We start from the raw sequence: 27,885 nt of genomic DNA on the forward strand, positions 1-27,885 counted from the left end.
CGCCCCCGCGGCGTTGCGCGCGGCCGAGGCTGAGAGGTGGGAGCGGGCGCCGCCGCCGCGCGCTCGGGCTGAGCGGCCGCGGGGCCGGGACGGGACGGGCACAGCGGGCAGCGGCACCGGCGGGACGCCACGGGACGGGCAGGGCACGGCAGGGCAGGGCAGCAGCGGCCGCAGCCATGGATCACTACGACCCGCAGCAGACCAACGACTACATGCAGCCGGAGGAGGACTGGGACCGGGACCTGCTCCTCGACCCAGCCTGGGAGAAGCAGCAGAGGAAGGTGGGCGGCCCCCTGCCCTGTCCCCATGCGTGCATCCCGTGGGGTGCGGGACCCGGCCCTGCCGCCCCCTCCGCCGCGGCGGGGCCGGTGCGCGCCCGGCCGGGGGCTGGCGCTGTGCGGCGCGGCGTGGCGGGGTGAGGCGGCGGGGCCGCGGGGGCGAGCGGGGCGGGCAGGTGATGGCGGGGCGGGGAGGGAGGGAGGGAGGGAGGGAGGGAGGTGTCGCGGCGGGCTCCCCGCAGCAACAGATGTCGGCCAGGTCATCGGCTCCCGGCCCGCAGGTGCGCCCGGGCGGAGCGGGGACGCGGCGGGCGGTGGCGGGGCCCCTCCGCATTCCCCCCGCATCCCTCTGCCGCCGCCCGCGCCCCGGCCCGCCGGACGGCGGCGGGACAGTAACTGGCTTCTGGTTTGAATGGTGTGGTTTAGGGCAGGGCTTGAGCGGAGCTCATGTCCAAAAATGGTAACATTMAGCCCTTTTTTAAACCGAAAGGATGGCGGTGGGGAGGGAGCTCAGGAGGAGCTCCAGGCTCGCTGCTCGCTAGTTATATTTTTTTTCYCCTCGTCCTTTAAACCAAGAGCACCCTGTATTAGATCACTCAGGAATCCTAATCCCCGAAACATTTCCGTTTTAGTCACTCCATCAGACAACAGTAAAGTAGAATTTGGARCAATACTCGTGCTGGCATGGCAGGGGCGGCACTTCGGGGTTCATCAAGGCTCCTGCCGGCTTCCCAACCAGTCACTCGTTCTCTCTTGGCTCGTGTTTTGGATCGTGCCTTGCTCTCACCATGCTGTGAGCAGACAGAAGGACCCCAGACCTTCCGTGAGAGGGGGGATGATACTGCTTTTTTATGCACAAATTGTATACTGACATATATAATGTAGCCTGAGGTGCAGGGCTTTCTGTAGGGAGCTGGCAACAATTGTGAAGGAGAGCACAACAGTGAAAAGATGATTATTCCTTTTTAACCCTTCTCCTCTTCCCCTCCTCSGTTTCCAGATCAAAGGTTTTCAGGTTTCCTGTTTGGAGCTGTCTGAAATGTTGCTGCTGAGAAGTCTTTCCTCTGGAGTCTGATGAATTAATTGAAGTTGGTAGCTATAGAGCCAGTGTCACTGGTTTCCTTGCACAGGGACTTGAGTGGTGAGAGTAGACAGCATGAAAACTAAAGTATACAAACAAGGGCATTTATTGAAGAAAGACTTGATAGTGCATGAGGTTATATTTCAGTAAAGGAAAAGCGAGGAATGCAGGCTTGGTCTGGGCTGTGAGTGCTGGATGGCTTATCGGAAGTCAGAGCTCTATTCCTTTGAGGAGGGAAGTTTCTTCCTTTTCAAAAGATCTGGCTGGCTGCAATCTATATTTCCAGTCCTACGCCTGTATCTGGCCAATACATCTAGAAACAGCTATTGAAGCCCAGAGCAAGATAGGCAGCCTTGCTCGCAGGCTGTGAAGGGAAATGATTGTCATGCTGGGGTTTTTTTGCCTTTTATGGTGCAAGGTGAGAGAAAATATTGTATGTGTAGTGGAACACTGATTTGGTTGTCAAAAGCAGGAGTGGATCCTTTGAACTCACAAGAAGTCTCAAACTCGTGGTTGTAGTACAAGCTGTAAATGTAATGCTCTTTTAGCATAACCTCCTTCCWGGAGGTTTTAAGTCCTGTTGGTCCTATCACAAGAGGGTGACAGAGAGCTGCTCTGTTAACTTGGGTTACTTGTGCAAGGGGGAGAAGCCAAGAGGGAGTTTTAAGTAATGAACACATCTGTTTGAAAATAATCAAAGCCAACTTCTTGTGTGGGTCGACAGCTACCAGTTGAATTTGATATGCTGGGAGTCACTCTCCAGTTTGCTGGAGTGGAGGACTCTTATTTAATAGTTATATGTCTGTCGCAGGTGGTGGGCTTACTTGGTTATTTCTCTTCCTGCTGATGGATACCTGAAGCTCTTCCCTTCTGCAGTAGGTGCAAGCTCAAAGGTTTATGGTGACCCYGCTTCTCTGGCATCTGTAGTTAGGAAGATCACGTCTGGGAGTGTGCCCCCAGAGGGACTGGTGATTGGATTCCAGCCTGGGCAGGCTGTGCAGATATTGAGGGACAGATTTGTTATTCTTCTGGGGGTCTAAATGTGATCAAAAGTCCTCTTGGGGTCTTGGGGCTTGCTTCCTTCAGAGGTAAGGAGGTAACAGTATCTGCCAAGCATAAACCTGCAATGTGTGGTGTAGTAGAACTGTCAGTCCTTCTTACCTGTGAAATGAAATCATTGCAGTAATTAAAGTTAGATGTTCAGTACAGTGCATGTAGTTAATAACTTACTGAGATGAACAGGAGAGATTCATGCCTACCAAACTTTCCTGTAGATTCTTTTCAGGCTTAGTCTTTTCTTGTTGACTCACATATTTTAGGTTTTTATTCACCTAAGTCTGATTTAGGTACTACTGAATTATTACCATTATAATTATTATTTATAACACTGAGGCCAGCTGGTGAGGCAGACTTGAAACTTTGCTTCTTGGGCCCTCTCTGGGAGCAGGGACAGCATGTCTAACATGGTGGCATGGGCAGTAAGGCAGCGAGCAAATGTCTGTGCAAGAAGTGTCCATGTCTTGCTGACTGTTTCCAGCCCAGACCCTCGTGTCCTGGCACAATAAGGCCCTGTAGACTGTGGATAGCTGTGCCACATTGCTGTCCTGCCAGACTTTGTGCAGCTGGGACTAATTGAGACTTGGGAAGCAAGCAGTGGAGTGATGTTACTCAAATATGAATTAAGTCCAGCTCCCCGTCTGGCTGCATGGGCTCAGCAGAACTCATGGCAGATGTCAGAAGTGGGAAGATTTATTGAATTTTAGTAACAATCTCTACAGGAGCATTATAAGGACAAGTTTGCAGAGCTTTTGGGAGCTGCTTTGCAGGTTTCCTACCTACACCGAGACACGTACTACAACCTTTGCTGTGTGGGATTGTGCTTTGAAATGGGTAAACAGGCAAACTGCAAAATGAATTTCTTATTTGGAGGGTGAAATTTGGCCTCTTAWATATGATCTAGAGGAGAATCATTGGTTTCGCCTCTTTTCCTACTGGCCCTTCCTGGGAAGCTACTGTTTTACATTTTTGGGATAAGGCAACAGTTCCTGGAAGGAAGGAGCTTTCCATGTGAAGCCAGTTCTTCATGTCTATTAGAAGTGACTTTCTAAGAGGTTTTAAAGAGATCGTCACAGCATTGCTWTTCATAAGCAGAAAAAAAACTACAATGTGCAGAAAAATTCAGCTACTTTTCAGCTGATATAAGCCTCTGCACAATCTTTTGTGCAGGAGCAGGGGGTCTCTTCTGGGGATTAAAATACTTTCTCCTTTGAACTACATCTCAGTAGTTTGAACTGTTGAACTCATCTCAGCAGTTTCTTCTAACAACCTTTTCTTTCCTCTGCCTTCTCTCCTTTCCTGTCTGGAGTCAAGCCTCCAAGTAGCACTAGCCAAGGCATAACAAGATTGATCCTGCTGTTTCCCAGATTTACAAAGCTGAAAARAACCTGCTGAAAGCCATTGCCATGGACTCACCTAGTTATCGAGATTGACAAGCTTGCCATGTAAAAAGTACATATGTGGGTGTTTAGTGGCCAAGAGATTGTCACTTGTGCCCACAAGGACAYTTCTTCCTCCTGATGACAGTTACCATCTGCAGCTTTCAGACTTTTCCTGAGGGGCTGGTGAAGGAGCTGGGTTTGGTGTGAGGGACCMGGTAAGCCACTTGGTGCTCAGTGTGCCTGGCTCATCTTCACAGAGAARGTGAAGGATAATGGTCAGAAAGACAATCTCTGGCCACTGTTTCCTGAGTGTCAGGAATAACACTGGGGTGAAGCTGGCTTTGTTTGGCAGTGCTGGTAAGGGTCAGCCTTCAGGTCCTGTGTACAGCAGGCTCTCATGTGGGCCGTTCTTGTTTAATGAGCGTGTTGCTCAACCTACACCTCATTCAGGTTTGTTTTAAAATCTGGCCTGAAGCAACTTGTCTTAACTGTAGAGCTGGTGGTGAAACTTTAAATGCCAAATTGCTTTTTGACCTGACAGCTGCTGTCTTGACAACAGGAGTAGGAAGCAGTGTTCATTTGTAGCATGTAGAATACAACTTAAATTCTGTATGGAATGATAGTAATGCTTGTTTTCATTAAAAAAAAATCAAATTGATTAAATTAATGTTCCTTGTCTTTATCCACTGCTGCTCTGCCTCACCACGTTGGCATCTCTGTGACAATGTGGCAGTAAATGATATATCTGGCTTAGAGAACTCACTGGTCAAATTTATGRTGCTGCAGAAGCAGTGATAGCACAAACTTTGGGAGCATTTTCTGCACCAGAGAAGTGCTTACTAACCACAGTTGTTCATGAGCAAACTTACAGAAATTCCCTGTTATAGAAAYTGAAGTCTCCGAACCCCCTCTCACTACTCTGTGCCATGCACTGCACGTATAGATACACATAAWTAAAAGGATGATCTTGTCACCTAAAAAGCCATGGGTCTTGTGGCCCTACTGTGTCTGCATCCTGCAGGTCTTACTGCACTCATGATTTGAATTTTGCTGTGCTAATCACCTCTCTGTTTGAGATGGGCTTGTTGAAGAGGGCCGTCATGGAAACACCCCACCTCCAAGCCTGCTGGCAAGCATGCTCAGATCAGGTGATACAAGTGTGACTRTTATCTCTGAGAAAATGTAAAAGCCACAATTATAGCTTCCTTTTCACTTGGATTGAGTGTCCTCTAGTCCAGAGAGCTACTGTTTTGGTAGCTACCGTGGACCGAAAAAAGGGTGTGATACCACTCCTGAACTAAAGCTTGSTGTAATTTCTTTCAGTGCCATCATCGATTTACCATGAGGTAAATAAATGTGCACTGTTGATGAATGCACTTCAYTGGCTTGCTCTGCTCCTTCTGTGACACTGCACGGTGCTCTGTGTGGACTGTAGCAAGGCATGGTCCTTGCATGGTCTTCACAGTGTGGGTGTGCTGCAGGGAAGGTGGCCCCGATGCACCTGAGGATCCTACATGCCTTATTTCACACCAACTGSTATCAATACAAAAGCACAATGGTGAAATTTGTAAGACTGCTTGCTCAGCTGCTCTTCTGCTATCAAATAGGCAGGCAATATAGGTCACCAGATATCTCCTGTCTATAAGATCAAGCTTTTGTTGTTTAACATAGGTAGCTTGTTGCCAGATACTTGCTTTTCAAAACCTTAAACTCAAAAGTTGCTGTAGGGAGCTCTGGAAATATCTGGCCTTGTCGATCAGTTATTTTTCCTTGAATGTGGGAGCTGTCTCATACTTTCTATGATCAGATTTCATCAGGATGTGCGTGTTTCGTTTTTTTAACGAGCATTTTCTTCATTGTAACTTCATGGTGGATGATGAATGAGGCATGTGTGTTTTGCAGTGACTTACYCTCTTACTCAGAATTCAGTGTAAGGGGGGAGGCTAAGGAGAAAGCAGGCATGGATTAAAAATGAGACTACAGATTCTTTCAGGGGGAGTCTATAAGAGATCGCAAGGATCAGCTTATGAGAACATGGTACTCACCAATCTGTACTGAACTTCTCCTTCCAATCCTCCAGGGAAGGGTGAAGCACCTCAAAGGCATCCAGCTACCAGCCCAGTGATGTAAAGTATGTCTGTCTGGGGAATTTCTTGCTGACTGCTTCAGGCAACCAGTCTWAATTCTTGTGCCTATGATTTAGTAATGGTATTTTTAAAGTGCATGAAGTGCAAAGGCCAGAGAAGATAGCACTGTTTTCTGCCCTGACCGCTTGCAGTGCTCATAGGTTGGGGCATGTGGCATGCTACGTAGGGCATCCTTAAGTAGAAGCTGTTTGGAAACCAGTTTTATTGTGTGTCAGGTGAAAACTTGTCCCYTCAGAAGGAAGCTTGTGCTTTTGTATGAGATGATGTTGTCTGTATAATTCAGGTGTGACTGGGTGGTCACTGAGCATGTGAGACAGTAAAGCTGTTCAGTAAAAGTGTTCCTGAGCACTGGAATCACATTTTTAGAAGCTGTTTATATTTCAGTGGTGACCCAGTGAATGGTACCTGTTCTTCCTAGGAGAAGGAAGGTCCCAGCTGCTCCTGCTGTAGGCACTCTGCTCATGTGCTGTGTGAGAGGTGCAGCTCTCATGCATTGTTAAGTGGAGRAGGAGCAGGGCTCAGTTGGCCTCCCCAGTCAGGCTGTGAGCCTATGTGCTCTCCTGTGGCACCTCACTGGAATCCACTGGAACACTGACCTGCAGTTCTTAAGGTTGGCACGAGCAGCAGTGACAGAGATGCTGAAAACTCACACGGCTGTGCTGGTGAAGGACTGAGATACTTTCCATCTGGCTGTGGATTATCACTGTTGTGCCTGACACTTAGGCTGTTCTCCGGGGTGTGCTTACTCTGTCGRAGAATGGCTGTGCTCCTTCTAACAATGAAGTGCAGAAAGCAGTCAGTGTAGAAAAGAGGCTGGAGAACTGTCTGGGGAAACATTGAGAAGCTGCAGAAATACTACATGCATTGGACTGGTCTCACTTTAACGTGTTGTGTCTGCCTCAGGGGCTTGCTGGATGTATTGYTGTGATTTTTAGAGATACTTTGTACAGTCTAAGAAATGGTGTTTGTGAAGAACAGGAGACAGTGCAACAGAGTTTACTCTTCTGTATGAGAATATAAAACTTATTTCTTGCCATGTGGGACTGTTGGAAACATGATGGTTACCATAAGAAGCGGGCTTAGCATGACTTCTACAAACCTTCTGTGGCAATGTAAAACCCTGTCATCCCCTCAAAGCCATATGTGAGCTGTATCTACAGGGGAAAAAGCCTGTGTTGTATGCTTGGCAACTGCCAGGGTGGGAAAAACATAACCTCAGCAAGAAAGCCAGTTACCTTTTCATCRTAGAGGCATAAGATTTGGGGTTTTGGGGCTGAGGCTTGTTACTCAGAGATTGAATCTGTTGGGGTGAGTTGGTGTAGAGTGGTGAGATAGACTTGTCGACAGCAGTGCTGTCTGTCTGGTGTTAGTCATGCCAGAAAAGTCTTCTATTGAAGTCTGTAGAGACACCCACAACTTTTTTTTGACCCCAGTGCATGTGACTGATATACAGGTTCYCAGTATTTGCCCAGATCCCTGGGACACAACTGGGGACCTCTTGGGCCAGTCAAAAAAAATGCTTAGGCGAACAAAAGCACTAGCATTAATATGATTAATTTAAAAAGCTCATTTCCTGTTCTCCTCCTGCCATTGCCTTCCCTGCCCTCATTCCTGTAAAGTATGAGAGCAGAACTTGGTCAATGGATATTTGTGGTGTGGCCTGGTGCCAGTTTAACCTCTTGGCTCCCTATTAGGCAGTAATGCAGAACCATAGAACCATTCCCCTGCCCCGCCCCTTGCTGGTTTCCTGCTCTTTGSCGTTCAGATGGCAATTAGTGTATCCTATTGGTAAGAGCTGGATCAGGCCTTTGAAAGCCAGCTCTCATACTGCACTGCAGCTTGCTGTCCTCATGCTTTTAYCTGCAGTTGTACTCTCTTACTCTCTTTCCAAATTCATGGCTGCTTTGAAGCACTACAACATGAATGGGACTCTGCAGATACATTCTCAACCCTCAGTGTTCTGAAACWGCTCCCATTGGCAGGGCTGAGTATGCATGCATAGACAGAGGGGATTTTGGTCTCTCATGCAGATGAGTCTTTGATTTGTCATTCTATCTATGTAGACTGAAAATGTGTTCAACCCTGTGGTGTGAGAAATGACAGCAAACCTGTCATTTTTGCTACTGTATTAGAGCCAAGATGGGAGGTGTTAACAAGTGAAAAGACCATTCCTTGGCTACCCTCACTACAGGGTACACCAGTAATGTGTGTCTCCRTATCACCTGTCAGTCAGTCACATTGGAGTGGTTTCAAGTAGATCTCTGACCACCAGGAATCCAGGACTACTGGGAAATCTTACAGAAACAGGCCAGTGTGGATAGCTGGTAGGCAGGTGAGGCTGCAGGGCACACTTCTTCTGCAGCATCTTTTTCCACATCCTGCTAGACTGTGGACAGTGGGAAAGCAGGGATGATTTGATTGATCAGCTGAATCCTTCTTTAGCAGTCTACTTGACTTTGCAATGACTGAGCACTGCTGCAGTGTAGAGCATGCCCTTCAGGATAGCACYGGTGGGCTCTGTTCATGTGTCCTGTGCATGGCCTTCATTTTTCAGAGGGACCCTTGTGAAATCTTGTATCTGTCACACAGCACAGCATGGATGGACAACCAGTTTGCTGTGCTCCTTCCATGAGTACAGTGCTGGATAGCTGGAGAAATTTCACACAGAATACTTATGTTTCCTTTTATAACACTGAGGATGACTCTCATGTCCTACAGAGGTGCTGAACCAAGGCCAACTGGCAGTGGAGGAAGGACTTCTGCTTTCCATGTCCTTTGGATCAGGCAGCCAGGGCACTTGCTACTCCTCACTGCAGCATATAATGCTAAGCACTTGAACTTCTCTGCTGCTGTAAATGGAAGTTGTACTGTTTCATCTTCACTGGAGGAGCTGGCCCATAAAGGCCTCTGAGAGATGAGAGAGTGAGAGAACCATGTATGGTCTCTGCATCCCAGCTGAGTGCTCTTTTCTTCATCATGGAAAATGATGTGTACATCCTAGAGCCCTGTTTCCTGGCCAGATTCCTTGGCTCTGTGGAAGCCAAGTTTCTCTTGCTACCCAAGCACTTACTTACCTGTAATCCCCCTTTATTTAAATCTACCCTTCAGTACATAGTCAGTTAGTTCTGCTACTTAAATGTGCTATCCCCAAGAAAACTGTAAAGTTTGACTCCATGGGTGAAAAAAAAGCAGGCTAATTTCTTAACTGCTAAACAATGCCAAAAAAAAGAGGCTGTTTAAAGCTGTTTAGACCACATCTATGCCAGGCTTTATCRCAACGGAAAATACCTAATTTCCTAAGGAAAACTTTGACTGCAGCCAACATCAGTTCCAAACTTTTAAGCATATTTATGCTGCTGGGTGAGTTTCCTACATGTCTTATCTGGACATCTCCCACCTATGAAGTAGGGGAGAGCAGCAGCTCAGTTGCAAGCATGTGGTGTCAAAAGGAGTGTGGGGGTATTTTCATTCAMGCTCTGCCTTCCCTATAGCCCTGCCCGCGGTGTTGCTGTACAAGAGGAGCACTTCCAGAGGAAGCGTTGGTCTTAGCCACACGTGGTTCTGCACACCCAGCGAGGGGCCCTGTGCTTTGTCAGTGCTCGCTCACCAGGCACCCTTTGGCAGTGGCGCTGTGAGGCGGCTGCGCTGTGCAGAGGAGGCTGGAGCAGCGGGGAGTACAGTCATGAGCACCAGGGTTACAGTCTGATTCAAAATGGCCAGCATGTGGAAACTTGCTGTTTCCCAAGGGTTTTGTTGGGCCGTTGGGGAACTCTGGCCAGAGATGAGACTATTTCCAGCTGTGGTGAGCCAAGTGTGAACTCACTCTGGGCAAGATGCCCAGATCCACTGGTTTTCTCTTGCCAGAAATCCTCACCCTCCAGCCAGYGATACCAAGCTCAGTTTCTGCCAGTCCTCAGCTGAAGACCTCTGAAGGGAAAAGAGAACAAGGAGACCAAGCAGAGCAAGATACTACTGAGAGGGGGCAAGGGGAATAACTGAAGAGCTTGTGCAGGGGGTACAATGGTGGTGTGTCACCACTGAGGGCTGGCTATTGTGGKTGAGGGCTAGAGAGAGGCAAATAGAGAAGTAAATGTGGCTGGTGGGGGTGCAAGGGATTGGCTTTTCTTGGTTAGGCAGAGCTRCCTGACCCCCAGGGCCATGGCATACTGCTGGCAGTACCATCAGGGTAGTCACCTGTGAATGAGTATTGTTGCTTTCATTGTAGTTTCAACACTGGGATTTCTTTTGTGAAGTAGGATATTGCTTTCTTCTTCTGTGGAAGATGCCCTTCAGGGTGGGGCAGCTGTGAGTCTGAGAATCTTGTCTTTCTCAGAAAAGGTGTGGCCACAAAATACTTCATCTTCCAGGGCTGACAGTCCTTGTTGTTGTGGGATAGGACTTTTTGCAGGGACCCATTGGTCCAGTTGCTTTTCTGCAGACTGCTCTGTAGTCAGATTCTGTGAAAGAGTGAGGAGATGTGTCAGGTGTGCAGGGAGCCTTTCTTACTCTTACTTACATGGATACCTGGTCCTCCCAATTGCTGGCGACAATTACTAGTGTAGGGAAATTTCTGCTCTTTTTGGTAAGTGCCTTTGGCTTTCGGTAGTGTGGGTGTTTGCATTCAGCTGTTTGGTTCAARCTAGCAGAGCTCTCTTCAGGCTTTCTAAAGGCCTGTATTCATGACTTGCCTGCTGAAATAAAGCATCTCAGGCATGATACCCTGTCAGTAACTTAGAGTGCACACACCTGCCTGCATCATGTCTTTCGGGACCACTCATGGAGAGGTGTTGGAGCTGATGGGATCAGCACATTAACAGAWGATTCTGTTCCTGCAAACACACCTCCTCCAACACTGATTATTGTCATGTGGCAGCATATCGTTTAGTGACGCGTTACACAGCTCCTTTCCGTTTCAGCATTTTGCAAATAGTCTGACCCAGCCAGCTACTARCAGCCTCCTACAGGGTGGACTGCTGAAATCTAGTTCTATCCTAAACTCAAAGGAGTATTTCCCTCCCCCTCTTATAATGGCTTGTTTCTTTAAAGCTGGTAACTGGCCATAATCCAGTCATTACTACTGTAATTAGTGAACTGCTTACAGTAACTGAAGCACTTGGAGCAGAATATCCTCTGATTGCAGAGCTTGGAACAACTTCTGCCTGCAGTCCTGTGAGGCAGTTAGTKCTGATGGCCAGGGTGGGTTCAGGGGACACAGGACAAGGTGGCACAGCTGCCACACTGCCTCTTGTGCCAAGCCCAGCTGGCGCCATGTGGTCTTTCCACAGCAGGGCAGTGCCTGGAAGCCCCATGGATGTTGGTGTGCCTAGCTTAGCGTGGTGATCTGCTGTCAAAAAGGAGCCTTCTCTTGGCAAGTGGCAGAAGATGGTTGTGCTGGCTAGAACTTCCAGGGCATTGAAGGTGTGATGTATTAGTACTTAAGATTTGGTATATACGCTGTAGAAAATTACTGTTGCAGTGGGGTTCTTGTTGTCTGGGTACCCTCTTGTCCCAGTGTGCAGTGCCTGTGCTCTCCCTCCACCTGCCAAATCCCTAAATTCATAGGCAAGGCTGAGGGGGTTTAGCTTTTGGCCCTGCAGATTCGTTTCTGCCACACTTGGGATTTCCAGGCAGAGACATCCCTTGCAGGATTCTTCAGCCATTTCTCCTCTTAGGAGCAATGAGACAGCTTTCCTGAGGGCTTCACCAGTGTTCCCCTTTATACCCTGACAGGAGGGCAGTGCCAGCATGCTTGTCTCTGGCCTTTGTTCTGCTTCCTCATGTTTACCTCCTGAGATGAAGCCTGTTGTAACTTGAGCTCTTCCTTCTTGGGGAAGGAGGAGGGCCATGGTGAGGATCAAGTGTGTGCCCTGCAGGATGRGGAGTGAGAGTGGATGAGTACATGCAAGTACAGCAAGCAAAGACTGTGCAGTGGTAAAATACCTCATTGCCCCTGCCAGCCGTGAATTGGCAGGCATGCTGTATTTAGCAGCTGAGGAGGGTATTTGTTTGAAATATTTGGCCTGTGATGGGGTCAGAAAAATGAAGTCTTACTGACATCAGGAGGAGGTTTTTTAAAAAAACACAAACCAACAACAAAACCCCAAACAAACATGACTACTACCACCACCCTCCAACCCCCCCACCCTCCAAATAACACGAAACCCATCCACCTAAAAAGCACTCTCCTTGCAGGTTTTTCATTTATTCCTGAGGAGTTACTGTGCAGTGTCACCAGGCTTTATTCCTGCCTGGTGCTGGGCAATAGAGGCARGTCTGCACCATGGTTCCTGGCACATCAAATGGAGAAAAACAACCTCTGATAAGAATGAGTTTCTTCAGTGTTCTCTATATTTAGCCTAGGAGGGMAGAGATGTCACCCCTGTGGGCCTTATGCATGTTGCTGGCCTCCACCACTGCTGTCTATATACTAAACTTGTCCTAGGGCTGKGAGAAAGGTTGAAAATGTGCTTTTGCTTATAGGTCAGAGTGGTCTATAAGGTGTGGAGGAAGTCCTAGAGTGCCAGTGGCCAGAGATCTATGTGRTGGTCACCATGGTGTGCCAAGATCTCTGCCTGCTGACCTGAGCAGAGTTGCCTGTTGCCTTCATTCTGTGTGTGCAACTGCCTGMATCTTCCTGCACTCTTGCTGGGCTTGTGTCCTGCAGGGTAACTGGGGAAAGGGACTGTGTTTCTGCTGTGTTTGTGCACCTCCCTGCACCACAGAGCTCTGATCACTGTGAGTGTGGTTCCCAGATGATGCAAGGCCACGAGCATTGAAGAGATGGTAATTGATTTTAAATGTATGTTGGGTTTTTTTTACTCTTCCATGTTACCTTAAGACCATTTGTGCCAATTTCAGCACATCCTGTTTGTGACACTTCCATGTGATGCACTTGATTCAAAGAGGTGGTTTTCAGTTCCATGTTCTACTGTACTAGCACCATGTGTTTGACTTGGTTTTARGTGCTGACACAGCCATGGTCAGCACATCCTTATTGAGAGCTCTGAAGTGTCTCTGTAGGATCGAGTCTAGTAATGGACCTCTTCAAAGTGGTGCTTCTGTATTTCTGTAATTTTTGCCTTCCGATGTTTGCTGTCAGTATGTTGCTACAAACTTGCAGTTGAAGATGTCCTATTCGACACACTGTTTCAACTCTGCTAGCCTAGCAATATTTGGTAGTGTGTTTCTCATGTGGGTGTAACTAGAGAATAAAATCGCAGCATACTATTTTTTGTTACATTTTGCTTAGAGTTTAAAGCACTCTTGTMGTACTCCTTGATGTCTTTTTCTACCTTTTTATTCCTATCCCAAATTCTACCTCCTCCTTCCTTTCTTTTCCTGCCTCACCTTTGTTAACAGGAGCTGGGAAGGGAAATATGTGTTCCCATCTTACTCTGCTGTTGTGTTCAGTGATCTCATATGCTTTGGATTGAAGATTGCTGTACTGCTTAGGTGAGTTGCTGGCTTTCATGGTCTGATATATTAACAAAATGATATGCTGCTGGAGAAAGCTTTTGAAACTTTATGTTAGTAAGATTTTAATAATTATCTTCATCTTTTCCATGTAGAGACTGTTTTGGTGGTGTCACTGTCCTTCAGAGGTTATTTGGAAGCTCCCCACTGGGAGTGGGCACCAGCAGCCCATGAGTAAGCATTGCTCTGCTTCTGAGTGGGGCAGCAGCAGGGAGGCTTGAGGTCCCACGGTCAGGCTGTGGGAATTGAAGGTGTGTATTGAGGGTGCACAGCCCATCCAAAGAAGTATCTGTCTAGCAAAAAGCAAAGCTCTTCATCAGCGCTGGAGCATTGTACACAAGTACACAGTGTGAGGTGTCGTTTGGGTAAGCGTGCCTCTGGGAATAAATATTGTCCTCMTGTTATGCAAAGAATGAGGCATCTGCAAAGCTCACTGGGGTTTCTGTTCCACTCTGACCTTCCTGTGTGGTGGTTTAGTAGGTCTTGTTCTGCTATAACCTCTTCTTATGAGAACCCTTAACATGTTTTTTTAAGGGCACTTATGTGTCATGAAGCTGCASTGCGCAGAGCAACCACCACCCTTCCAACCTTAGTGGAAGAGAATAGCACAGAAATATTAGCTATATGTGCCTGCTTCTATCAGGCTRACTGGGATTTAATTTAACCCCCATTTGCTACTTGCTTTGCTTTCCCAAGATATTAGTGGGCAAAATATTTTAAATATGTGTATTAGAGATAATGTACTCCAGAGCTCTTAATGTAGTTTATATAGTGCTTATCTGCTTTTTGGCTTGTAAACTTTGCTACTTCGGCAGCCTTACAAAAGGGGTGAATAGATGTACTGTGTAATCACTGTCTGTAAAGTGTATTCTAGAGAGTTTGCCAGAGGGTGACGTAAAGTATATTCAAATTTACAGTCCTAATGATTCCAAATACCCGCCAAAATCTTGTTTCGCACCYACTTTATTTGACTTTGGCATGTGCAAGTGCTGAGTGTTCTCCCCTCATCCATTTACTTGGGACAAGACTCGCTCCAGATGCAGTTTCACAGTCTTTAGTCCAGTCTGACTTTGCTTATCTGTCACTTTTTCTCTGTTGGATGCACTCATGATCAGTACCTGCCTGTGCTATGGAAAAGTGAGTTTTCAKCCAGATAAGAGCTGATCCTCACTGAGCCTAAGATTAAGAGAAGAAGGAGGTAGCAGAGTGGGGGAAGTGATGGTTAAATTCGGAGTGGGACTGCCTACTTTAATGGCAGTCTATCAATAAAGTGGTCAGTGTCAGTCAGGAAACCARTCCCTTTGGAGCTGCAACAAATGGAGAGGAAACCTGGCTCCTGGCAGCCAAAGGAGCTTGAGGTTTGTGCTTTGTTCCAGGCTTCTGAATACCTTTTGCTATGTTGGAAAGCAAAACAATGCTTTCCCACTTTATTTAAGCCCTGCCCAAATTCTTTGAATTTTTGCAGCTTGGACCAGGTGATAGTTCTAGTCTGCATGTGAAAAGAATAAAGCATCCTCCATTCSACAGGTAAGAATACAGTTTAAAATCTGCCCCCTCTAGCTATGCAAGATATCTGAGATTGGGAAAGGGTTTTGAAGTGGGGAATGGAAATTTGCCTGACACAAGTAAGTCATGTTGGAAGCAATGAGACAGTGCTTGACAGAGTAAGTGGGCTGAACTTGCAACAGCTGCTTGAGAAATAGCTGTTCCTTTCCTCCTTTGCAAGGCATAGCCTCTGCATTGCTCCAGCACTTACTACTTGTGGACGTGAATTGTAAGCCAGATGAAAGAACTTAATTGGTGTTAAAATTAATTTACAAAAACAGTAAGAGGGAGAAGAGCTAAACTTAGCTCTCCACACTGAAGGAGCGACAAGAGAATGGGAAAGAGCTGGAGAGAGTTTAAGAAAAGAACACTCTTGACTGTTTTTCCTGTGGAAATAAATACCAGCACATCTGTGTTCTGAACATCACATTGCCTGGTTCCCCAAAGCACTGGCCTTGGACTGGGATTTGGCGTCTGTCTCATTTTCAAGTCCAGTGCAGTCTCCTGTCTTCTGGAAGCRAGTGTTTAATGGCTGGTCAAAGAACTGTTGCGCAGCAGCTGCTGAGCTGGGAAAGAAGCTGCTGCTGTTGCCTATGCAGGAACATTAGCTGCCTCCTCTTGGGCCCTGCAGAGATTGCCARAACACATTGCAGCTCTCTCAAACCCAGTTGCTGAAGTTTCGAGGAAAACAAGGCTGCTTAGCAAGTGCAGTCGTCAGCCCTGCAAGTCTGAAAGCTCAAAACCTGAAGACTTTGCCATGCTGCTTTGCAGAATACCAGGCTTCTTCCRTGAACAGGTACCAGTAGTCTGATCCCCCATTTTTAAAGAGGGGCCAGGCTAGTGTAGGGAGCTTGGGGAGCACAGGGTTGTGCTGTGGGTTGCCCCCTCATGCCTGGGAGCTGGTGCTTTCCTTTTGGATTGGTACAACAGCGCTGGTTTCTGCTACAGCAGGAATTCCCTGTCAGCAGGGAGATACTCTGTTGTAGTGGCTCCACTGATGAGTGCCTGGCTCCTTATCCCCTGTCCAATGCGYAGTGCTTTGATCTGATCTGCTTTTGCTACCCTGTCTGTCACTGTTCATGTGAACATCTATTGTTCTGCTAACTGTTGCTTCAAATGTCGTTCAAAGTCAGTAGTATGAACGTGTCAAGGCTCTGTGCTGAGTTTTCCTGGGTAGACCTCTGCCTACAGCAATCCTAAATACAGAGAAACCACACAGAGAGCTGGAGACAGGCTCTAAATTATCAGGATTGGGTTCTTAAGTGTCAGGAAGTCAGGGGAAAAAAAAGTGCTAGAGTAGCCTGCTAAGAAATGCAAGAGGCTTAGCTGTTTTGGCAGCTGAGAAGGGAAGAAATAAATTCTAATTCACTTAACAATACCTTACCTGTGTGCAGAAATGAGCTGGCTGGCTCATGGCATGGGAGGCTGTCTAATGTGGAAATGACTAACTTCCTCTGGCAGCACCAGTGCTCTGCATAGGATGTATGAGGTAGGATGTGAGGAGATCCTGGGCCTCTAATAAGTGTAGCTAGGCTTGTTAAGTATAAAGTTGAATTTAATCTGTGAAAACTCTACTTTCTGAGTTGGATTGTCTGATTTCTGCAGGRAGAAAATGTTCCCCTTACAAGCACAATGCTGCATGCCCATCTGACTRCTTAAGAGGAAGTAAGAGTCTTGCGAAGGTTAGGTCCTATGTGCCTTGATAATAGGATATGTGATCCCATGGAAGGGAAGAGAATCCCATGGGAGAGGAGGACTGAAATTCATTACTAAGTCTTCTAGCCTGCTGGTTCAGGTCATTTTCTCTTGCCAGCCTGGTGAGTGCTGGTGTAGGGTTGCGTGGTCACAACTGCATGACATGTGGCAGCAGTTGGAGCGGGAGCAGAGCAAGCGATGCGCGGTGCCAGATGCTTGTGTAGCAGCCGTGGTGTCCCTGGGTGATGGCCAGTACCTACTGCAGTGTGTAACAATCGCCTGATTGCTTGCTGAGGAAAGGGTTGGGACAACTATGCYCTTGCACTTCAAGCCCACCCACTGTTTATTCAGCATGTTGGGAGTGGGATTATTTCTTCCTGGCCCAGAGACAAGATCAGCTTGAGCTTCTCACTGCAGCATCTTAATTACTCATACCCTTTTCCCTGTGAAGCTGCATGTGGTATTGCCCAGCTGTATGCTTGGGTCAGAGCAGGGGACATCACCAAACTGCAGACTTCCAGGGGGCTGATTATGGTTGAAATTGCACACATCCTTCTGCAGCCTTCTGTTGTGTGGATGTGGCTCTTCAGAGGAGACAGCAACAAGCGCCAAGCTGAAGACAAAAGGCCAGTTGGTTTGTGGGGACAGTGTTTTCCTGTTCCCACTGTAGCTTTGTGCTGATGTGCAGCTGCCAGCAGGAAGAGTGTTAAGCCTGCATATCACATGGCACGATTCTGTTTACTACATATTTCTCATAATCGGGATTGGCATCCAAATCCAGATGATTAGCACTTAACCAGAGACCCTGAAACAATGTGTGTCATGTTTGTATTTCTCTGAAGCTATGCAGTCTGCCATCATTTCTGTTGCAGAGACATGGTTCTCCCTGCAGCCTTCAAAGGGAGAAAATGAACAGTTTTACGATGAAGGCGGGATTGGACTGAACTCCATTTGTTTTGGTCTAAGCTTGAAGCCAGGGGAATTTTGCCAGGAGTCAACTTACACCATAATAACTTTATCTGTACCAGAGGAGGATCTTGCCTTACACTGGGCTGAGATTAGAGCAACGGCTCAACTGTGACAGTCAGGGAAATGGGACAATGCCCCTTGACTTAAGGGTTTGGATGGATATTGTTCAGTGCTTAGTAGAAGCAGTGGTGGTGGAGAAYAAAGTGTAAAATTCATGTTCGTTTTTGAGGTGTGGTTTTGGATAAGAGGAAAGGTGTAATTTCATAGTGTAGTCTATACCTTATTCTTGCTATCAGTATGGGCATTATTGTAGTAAACTTCCATGGGGCCCAAGGCAGGTTGTGATTTACTTTTCTACTGCTCCTTCTGCACAGGGCAGTTCTCTCTGTTTCTTTCTCTCTCCTCGCAAACTCATCTCTGCCCATACATATACAAACATGTGGCTTTTCACTTCTCCAGTCTAGTAGCAGTTTATTTGAAAATACCTGCCTTGTCCTCCTTAAAGCTTCAACGCATAGCAGCATCCTGCATTGCTGCCATTTTTGAAGACATGGCAGAAGATTGCAGAAGTCTGTTTTCCCCCGTGCTTCTTAAGGTCTTTTTCTATCCCGCTTCTTTCTGTCTTKTCTGAAAAGTCACATCATCATCCACAGATGAAGTTTATATGAATTAAACATGGGAGAGGAAGGATGAAGAGGTGTACCCTTCCCCTGCTTCTTCATAATGAAGCCARTGCTAATGGAAAAAGAACTTCTCTTGGCCATGCTGTTTATTAWTTATTATTACCTGCTTAGGAAACTCTTGGGCTGAAGGGAATTAGGAGAGGTTTTCTGATCTAAGCACAGGCTTGAAATAAATGTGTCCATATGCCAGCTAATAATGCTAGAAGGACCCTCTTTTCTTTTTCTCTAGCACAGTGACATTTTACTCCTTTGTACTTCAGGAGGGAAGSAGATGAGTTCCTGCTTTTATTTTGTTGAGTGCTGGCTCTGTCTGCTAATGTGTGGTACAGTTTCTTAACCACAGATATTACAAATGTAGCACTTTGTGTTGAATTTTTTATTTTGGTCTTATAGCGAACTGTACTATTGTTAGAGAAAGAGAAAGCTACTTGAACTTCCAGAAATACTCTCAAATTCCTCTAATTAGAAGACTTGTGSTTGATGTCTTAGGGTGCTAGCAAGATACCTACTTTTAGTAGATGTTGACAGACCTTGTATGGACATTTCTGGAGTAAGGTTTTTAKGTCTTCAGAAACAAATGTCAGTAAATGTTCCTTGGTTCTTTGTACCGAGGTAATTTGTCTTCCACATGGTAACTTACCCTGTTGTCTCTCAYCTGCATGTACCTTGCCTCGCTCAGTTGATTCTTTGAGAAAACAGACAGCAAACATGATGGCAGTGATCAGGACTGCATGTGAACTGCACGTCCTGCCATTTGAGTTATCTATTGCTTGTCAGTGGTTTGAACCAGACTGAACAGCCATGCATTTTTTGCTGTGTAGCCATTAGGATAATCATCAGGTGTCAGTTGTGATACTAAGCTGAACTGCAAATGTTTTGCTTAGCAACTGTTGCAAAGGAAAATTGTCAAGCAACAGCGAAATCAGGAATGGTGAGTATGGAAGGCGTTCTTACAAAGAGATGAGCTGTACTCTGACGTGTTATCTGTGACTAAGTGATTTGGCATTTTCTTGCACAAACATGTAAGAATATGAGTGTTTATGAATAGACATCAAAGCAAGTTGAGTCTTAATCCCCTGGGTCTGCCACTCCTTGCTAGCCTGGCTTTCTGTGTGTAGTAGATATCTGCAGGTRGATTACCAACACGAGGCCGTAGGGTCAGAAAGCTTGGCGTGGTGGTGACTTCTACCACCAGTCCGTGGGCAGCAGTGAAGAATCTGAGTGGCCATCCAACTGTGGTAACTGAAGGAAGCTGACTGATTTATTCTCCTCTCTTATTGTAAAATCATTCATTTTCCCCTAAATTGAATTATGTCGCTGAGAGGACATGACCAATACTGTATTTGAGATATCCCTTATGTGATATTACACAAGGCTAATAATGATGTAAGCAAGAGTGTGAATGAGGTAGTGGTGTGTCCACTCTCAAGTACAGAGCAAAATGATGAGTGACACCRTATAGTATCTGCAGAAGTCCTTGTTCCATAGTACTTTGGAGCTGGAGGGTGAATCTACAGTGAAGTAGGCTTTAATTCTGTCATGTATAAGTGTGCATATATTATAGAGAACAGTGTGTTAAAAGTGTCCATGAAGGGGGCTAATCCAGCAGTCTTTAGGCATAACGCGTGAAATAAGAAGTCRGTATTAGGCTAAACAACTGCTTTAAGCATTTATGTTAAGCAGTGTCTGTGTTCACGTCTCCTGCCGTTGCTGCTGTGATCTTAACAAGAGACTGTCTTAGGAGAGGTATATGAGTAGCAGTTGGGTATCAGAATACCAACACTGTCAGGGTAAGAGCACTTTCATTAGGTGTTACTAATTCATGGGAGAAGTTATTAAAGGCAAAAGAAACCTCTGGCACATGTCCCTCAGAGTGTGTGGGAGCCTTTCTGCTGGGTTATCTGTGAGAGGGTGCTTGGCACATGTCTTACAGACTTACTTACATGATTATTAAATTCTATGCAAAAAAATTAGATTAAAAAGTTATGTAAGAAGAGTCAAGGTACAGCTTAGTGGTAATCTGCCCAGGCTGCTTGCCCAGTCTTGAAGTAAAGGTTTTGTTTTTCCCAGTGTCCTGCTGTTGCAGCGAGGTTTTGTAGTGCTTCCATTGTCCTTATAGGCCAGGGCCCATTTGGAACCAGGGCATGCTCTCCTCTGTACCTGCCCTTTCTTCCTTGCCTGTCTCAAAAATGTATCATGCGGCGGGGGAAATTGCTGTTTTTCGTGGGTGACAACACAGCTCAAGCAGAAGCTCTCCAAGATGAGAGCTTCCATGTTTGAAACAGGCTATGCAGTAAACTGTCATCAGCAAGGTGTTACCTTTTTCTGAAATTTGCTTCCTACCTAAGGCCAGGATATTTTTGCAAGTCCTGTCCCTTCTGGTRGAAGGATACCAGAGATTATGTGGAGAGAGGACCCATCATTGTGATGGGTCTCAGCAGAGTCTGGTGAGCACTTGTGCCACTTGCTGTGCTTTGGACTTGCAGTTATGTCATTCTGTCTGCCCTATATGGGTTTTGTGTCCTCTTACCAGGAATATTCTTTGCTGCAAGCTTACAAATAAAAGTAGAATCCCTGCTACCTCATCCTACCCTCAAAGGAAATGTCTTGTGGAAATAGTTGGCCTTTCCCTGGGCAGAGACTTCATGTTTATCCTTCACATCAGGAGTGGGAGCATCTTCAGGCTCRTTCCCTGCTGTACCTGTGGGGTTTCAGTCATGATAGTAAGGGGGGTGTTTTGCTCTCTTACAGTAGTAGTGCTATAGCTGTTGTAGTTCATCCCCTCCCGTGTCTCCTTTATTACCATGCTGGTGAGTTTAGTGTGAAACAGGCCCTGGGGATTCTCAAAGCTACTGGAGGAGGCAGGTGCTGCTGGCAGACACTGGAGAAGCCTGTGCTGTTGTTACTGACTCTCTYTTCCTTACAATTAATAAAAAAGATGTCTGTAAAAAAAAAAAAAGGTGCTACTTGGATACACCTGTTTTTCCAAAGTCTGTGCAGCTGGTGGAAAGCAAGTGGTATCTAGCAAGAAATGAATGGGGCTGTGTAAGTAGGAATCCTGTGTAGCTTCCAGGGCCTTCGTGGTGCAGGCAAGAGAATTGGTTTAAATTAGATATAAGAAAAGAGGTTTTTACAATGAAGGTAATAAAACACTGGAACGGGTAGCATAGAGAGGTATTGGATGGAAACATTCACCTGGAAACATTCAAAGTCAGACGGAATGGGGCTCTGGGCAACCTGATATAGTTGAGGATGTCCCTACTCATTGCAGGGAGGRTGGAGTAGATTAAAGGTCCATTCCAACCCAACTATTCTATGMTTCTATGTATCACAGAAAACAAGGTGTGCCCCTGTGCTGGGGAATTTCTAGGTAAAAGCAGTGGCTCCAGCTACCCATTTGCAAATATAAAGCAGTGGGCATCCTTGTACTTTGTTCTTCCTGAGAAGCCAGACCATAAATGGTTTCCTGTGGTCAGGAGCCACATCTGAGAGTTTCAAAGGCAGCATATGCCGGCTGGGGACCTTGCAGCTAAAAGAGCATACATTTCAGATGAGATCAGAGCTTACTAGAAAGAAAAAAATTCTGAGGAAGGATATGGGTTAGAGATATGATTGCATGCATACTCAGACTAGGCAAATAATGTCTTATGGTGGTTCACACTGGTTTTGAGGGAGAGCTGAAGCACTACTTTTTGAAGCATGGTTCTGATATCCACTCAAAATTTGTATCTTTCTGAGACTATTTTCAAAGCTTCAATACACAAGGTTGAAAGCACCCTATCCTTTGAATGGTTTCACTTTTGTGTATGAGAGAAGGGCACCTCCCCATGCTGCCCTCAGAGCTGCTATTGTCACTGGTAGTTAATGTGCAACCATAATGTCCACAGAAAGTCTAGGTTTCCACAATTATTTCTGTACCTTGACAATGTCTTTTCCAAGAGTGGCAAGGGAGGGGCAGGAAAGGAGAGATTTTCTTTGTATTGCTTTAAAAGAGCTAAACAAACTAACTGTAAGCCACAGAATATTGATCTGACCTTCACTTAAGTCAAACTCTGCATAAAATCTGCTGTGAATATATGGAACAATTGCGGCATAATTCTTATCCTGCTCTTTCCTCCTGAACTGTAAAGCAGAAGTAAATTGAACATCTCAGGTGATTTAAGGAGTTTGCTTACAAAAATGTTTTGCTCCTGCTGTCTTGTGCAGGTTCGGGACCTCACTGTTCTCTACATGCAGGAGCAGCATAGAGCAGAGTGCTCTTACTGTAATGTTCATAATTCTTGTTCATCCCGTTCTTTCTACACCTGTGCTTKCAGTCTCACATGTTGGGTATTGTTGTTCGTTAAAGGAATGAGTTTGTGGCTCTTCCCATTTTTTCCCCAGTTTATTTTGAAATAATTTAGGATCCAGTAGGATGTTTGTGTAGTTCCAATACAGCTGAATCCTTGGGGAATTATCACCAATCATTATGTTACTCACCTGGTTTTGATTAAATCTAGTTCTTCACATCTAGGCTTTATAAACCAAAATATGTTTAYGCCTTACTGATCGTCTTCCTTTTTTCTATCACTAGTAATTACATCAGGTGGTATTTGTGGTTGTATGAGATTGTGTGCAACCTCTTGCTTAGTTCTCTCCACAATGGAGACTGGCCACTTTATGCCCTCATTTTCCATCCTCTAGCTAGTTTATATTCCAGAAGAGCTATTTGCCTGTGGAAAGTCAACTATGTCAATGGGGAAAATAAGTCAAAAGTTGGGCTACAAGGAGGAAAGGTGCAAACTGCATGCTCATTTCTAGAGGTGTGGCAGGATGGGACAATCCAAATAGGTTTGTTCCTTACCTAGACATTAGCACACTGGGGCAGTGTAGGGAGCCAGAATTCATTAGTACTGCTGCTTGCTGAATGGCTTGTTATCAAAGAATAAACAGGTTAATATTTGACTTTGGGGATGAGGCGATACTTTTCAAGAAGAGCTGAAACCAATTAGGAATTGAATACAACAGCATGTAGGAAARTGTGCACTAGCATTATTTTGCATCTTTCAAGAATGGCACATTGCATTTTTCATTACTGGTGATTTGTTTGAGTTGCCAAGGATGGCCGATGTTTAGTGGTGGTCAGTGGCTAAGGCAGCTTCCTGGAAAAAAAGCCCTACTGATAACCAAAGCAGCTGTGGGTTCTGATAGCCCAGCAAAGGGAAGGGGAGCCAGGGACACTGTTTCCATGATGTTTCAATTTGATTCCATTTTAATGATTAGCCATGATCACTTCAGCCTTCACTAGGAAGGTGCTGGTGCGTTAATGCCCGTGCAGGTGCAGTCAGTTAAGCTGTGCTGTGGTAGCCATAGTGGTGCAGATGGGAGCCCGTTGTCTGGAGGGGCGCTGTTCTTTGGCTCTTGTCCTCTCCTGCCCTTTGCAGTGAGACAGTATATTCTGGARTAATGCATTTCTGTTCTTTTGCTTGGGAGGCAAGGCCAGTGGCTGATACCCATTTTGGTCACCTGACTGGAAGGCGACCTTGGCACCACCATTAAGCCAACTTCTTGGTGGGGCTGGCTTCATGTTCATCAGGTCTGGCACAGTTTTTGAAAGCAAGCGCAAAATACTTTGTCTAAGTGGGAATGAAGCTAAGTGTTGATTCTACCACATCACTCTTCAGAAGATAAAGACCTGAAGTATGATTTATCTCAATCATAAGGAAACTTTTCTAGGGCCTTGATTTCACCTGCAAGATTGCATTTGTTCTCAGGTGAAAGCAATGAGGGCTCCTGGTCAGTAGCTGGAAAACCAGGTCTCAGCTTCAGGACTTCCTGAAGAACACGTTTCTCAGAGTGGTTGAAGTGCATGGAGGRCTGCTGAGTTCTCGGTTAAATTCAAACAAGTGGGATAAAGAGTAGCATACAGGCCCTTTAAGAATAAATTGGCAAAAGAAGAGCTCAGTATTTAAATTTAGTGCAGATGAAGAGGGAAAGAATTCCCTACAGCATCTGGTTTATATTACTGCTCTCTGCCTCAGTAGAGGGTGTGTTTACAGTGAAGCTCTCTGGTGCATAACAAGGGGGGTGCTCAGTCTGTTTCTGGGGAGTTCTGATCTCAGGGTTTGCCTTGCAGCCATCTCCATGTCCTCTGTTCAGCCTCCTTAACTAATCCCATCTCAGCTCTTGAGCAGAGCGGAGGGGTGCCCTGCTGGGGCTGAGGTGTCTYAGCACAGCATTCCAGGTTCTAGGGCTCTCCAATATTGCTTGTTACTGTGGCTTCTTCCCACTTTGCTCAGGCTAGAAATGGGAGCAGATAGTCCCTTCAATAATGAGTTTATGCTGATGTATTGCCAGTGGCTATGTACAAAGACTAGAACTGCTGATGTGTCTGTGACCCAGCTGTTTTAATGCTTTGAACAGAGTTGGTCACTTTGGCTTTTTCTAAATGCAAGTTTTGAAGCTCAGCGTGGGAGGTGGAAAGAACAGAAGGATGGCTGGGTTTTAGTTGTGGTGGAATTGCTATTTTGTGTGTATGTGTTTTGTTTATTRAAGTGTGGTTTGTGGTTTCTGAGCAGTTTCAGCAGAGCCCAGCACCAAAAGGAAACCTTAAYCAGTAGCAGTAGTGGGGTGAGCTCCTCATCAGAATGTGGCACAGCTTTGCATAGGTAGTGCTTTACAGAGACCTGTGGTAACCTGGGCAAATGCTTCCCTCCACCAGGAGCTTGTGCATCCTGTAGTGTGTCTCCTTAAGGGCAGACTGCATCTCTGGTCTTGAATGCTGTAAAAGTACAGTTGGACCCACAGTGGGCTCCCGTGCTCTGTTTGGCAGACAGGGGGGTTAACAATTAATTTGATTTACATATCACCTGACAATGTATCTTGTATTGCAAGATTTCATCATGTTCAAGGCTAAAATACAAATTTTTTTTAGACACAGAGCTGTGGAAAAAACAATTCCTTGCCCACAGAGCTAGTGATCATTTCAGTGTCTGCTATTTGAAACTTTTGGGAATAGATGCCATATGCTTYCAGGCAGAAGGAAAAGAAATGGAAAATTCTCTATTTATGTTCATGTATAATAAAGATTTTTCATATGGTCATTCTCTCCAGCTGCTGCTGAACCAAAGCCTATTACCACTACTGCCAGACTGAGATTAAAACTTGGAACACAAATAAACTCTTCACTCAGCTATTTTTGCAATTTCCCTCGTGTAAGAAAACACAAAGTTGGAGCCCATCTCCCCTTTTTCCTCSTCCTGTTCCAGAAGCATTTATCATCTTGTGATTTTCATCAACTCTTCTCTTTAAACAGTAGCAAAGGTAAATAATAATTAATCTTTGCCTGACCCCATTCAAATTGGTCACCTCAGCTATTCATTATCCATCTCCCTACAGGTGAAATGAAATTTAAACCCTGCCCTTGCCTCTCTGCCATCCTCTTTCARCAAACCACCATCTTTTGAGCTGCCATGTTCACTTCCCAGTGACTGTCCTCCTAGAGACAGCCTGCTATCATTACATTCAGAAACTGCATGATTGATGGCAAAACTGGCAGTGCTGTGTGTGTGCCCTGTTCCTTAATGRTGCTTTGGGAAATGCTGGTGTGTAGGGGATTGATCAGCAATTACTCAATTCTATCTGTGAGGTGGTTTCCAGAGAGAATTGCATCTCCCATGAAGTGCACCCGTTAGACTTCTGCCGTGGGTTTAAAAAACCTGATTTTTCCCAATTTTCCCGGCCGGTGCACCAGAAAATGTGGTGGTTTAGACTGTGCTGAATATTAAAAGCACTGCACCCAACAACATTCTCTCCCTTCCCCCACCGGAGAGAGAGAAGGGAGAGCGAAAGCCCAATTAACACGAGAATTTATGGCTTTGAGATAACGTAACATAATTGAGAGAAAGATACGTATATGCTCCAGAGAAAAACAGTCAGACAGGCTGGATAACTTGAGTTGCAAAATAGATTTATTACTACAAACTACTAAGAATACTACAGCACCAGGGAGAATTTCTCAGAGAGGGGGGAAAAGTTTACAAGGAGAAGAAAGATTAAAAAAAAACAGACATTTTAAGACACCTGTTATCCTTTCCCAGGGACCCGTCTCTTCCCAGGTCCCCAATGCCTCTTCACCCCCCCATGTTGTCCCTCACACAAAGGGGGCAGGAATGAAAGTCTAACACAGATCAAAACACTCATTAGTTGTTGTCCAGTGTCATAGGAGAAGCGTTCTTACAGCTCCATGCTGTGGAAAGTTTTTTTYCCCACGAAACAGTCAGTGCATACCGGCTAATAWCGAGGGAGGATTCCTTTACCTCGCAGGAGAAAAGAAAGAATGTCCTTCAAGGCCAAACTGTGTTGTTTTCAGCGGTGTGAGACCGACTATCACAAACCTCCTGGCAAAACACAGCTTCTCAGGCGGGGGCATCTCTTACGTTCAGTCCAGTCCTCAAAAGGCCAGGGTTTTTTTTTCCTCACAGCAAGGTCTCTGATGAAATAGTCCTTTTCTCGAGAACACTTACTTTCTCCATATTCGAGAACCACAGCAAAAAAAGCACAGCAATCATCCAGCCTTCTGCTTACTGATCTTTAGGTCTCCATTTTTTTCTTACATCTCCTCACCCTCCAGCTCTGTTTTCCCCAGTGCAAAATACTAAAACTTCATGCTAACAACCTAAAACTAACATGGSGGCCTCACTATCTCGTTTTGAATTCTTTCTTAAATACTAGATAATACGTCATCACAGAGGTGTAACCAACCTGTGCAATTGGCCCAGCCTGTCAATCAACCCAGAGCCAATGATGGATTGGCTCTAAAASACAGGAGGCAGGGCTCCTTTTGTTGGAGAAGAAGGAGAAAGCTTCTAGAACTTCCTCACAGCAGCCATCTTTGTGGTTTTCTTGGTCCCATCCCCCACCACCAAGAATCAGACCAAGTAAAACCATGACAACTTCTGTAAAGTACCATCCTACTGGGTAGCTTATTGTGGACAGTGCCTTGAAACAAGTTCCTGCAGAGCAGAAGAAAATGGGAGCATGAGGTGTCTGAACTACTGCTCCCAGAAGACATCACTGCTCCACTGCCAAAGCAAAATTCTGCAACTTGTAGCAAAATATTTTTATTATACGCTGTCTTGCTGTAAACAGACCCTTTTCTGTAGTGCARAAAGAAGATAGCCCAAATTGTCAGAGCTATCCTGAAACTCGCWTTTCTAAAAATGGGGAATTTGCCGCCATCAATTGGGAATGCTCACCATTTAAAAAGAAAGGATATAGGAGTATGGTTGGGGTTGAAATGRAGTTATAGTAAGGAAGGGAAAATACTAACAAATAATGTAGAATTGTCTAAAAATTTACTTCTGAGTTCTGCTGGGATTTTACTCTTCTTCTATCTTTGCTCTTTCCTAAGATACTTGCATTAATGCACAGTAACTTGGGACCTTTGTCATGGCAAAAAGGAATTGTTCCAATCCTCTTTATTCTAGCCTAAAGCTGTTTGTTGGTTTTTGGGTTTTTTTAAGACTATCTAGCCTTTTTTAGTAGAAATAGCTAATGCACCATAACCCCAGAAATATATTCATTTTTCCTGATGAA

At 45.6% G+C, this 27,885-nt stretch overlaps 1 protein-coding gene across 3 annotated transcripts in view; it reads left to right on the top strand.

Annotated features, from left to right (window-relative positions):
• The first annotated feature begins 40 nt into the window (after positions 1-40).
• The window catches only part of ACTN1 (actinin alpha 1), an 86,252-nt gene continuing 58,407 nt past the window's right edge, over positions 41-27,885 (top strand). For 2 of the 3 annotated variants that reach the window (XM_057367286.1, XM_057367277.1), the window contains exon 1: positions 41-281. In XM_057367286.1, coding sequence (XP_057223269.1) covers positions 177-281 — 105 coding nt within the window. In that variant the 5' untranslated portion in view covers positions 41-176. The remainder of the gene's footprint in view (positions 282-27,885) is intronic. The other variant, XM_057367269.1, reaches the window with a different exon arrangement.

The sequence above is a fragment of the Malurus melanocephalus genome, unplaced genomic scaffold (assembly GCF_030028575.1).
Source record: "Malurus melanocephalus ecotype Western Australia unplaced genomic scaffold, MMel_1.1 scaffold_2, whole genome shotgun sequence".
Taxonomy (NCBI): Eukaryota; Metazoa; Chordata; class Aves; order Passeriformes; family Maluridae; genus Malurus; species Malurus melanocephalus.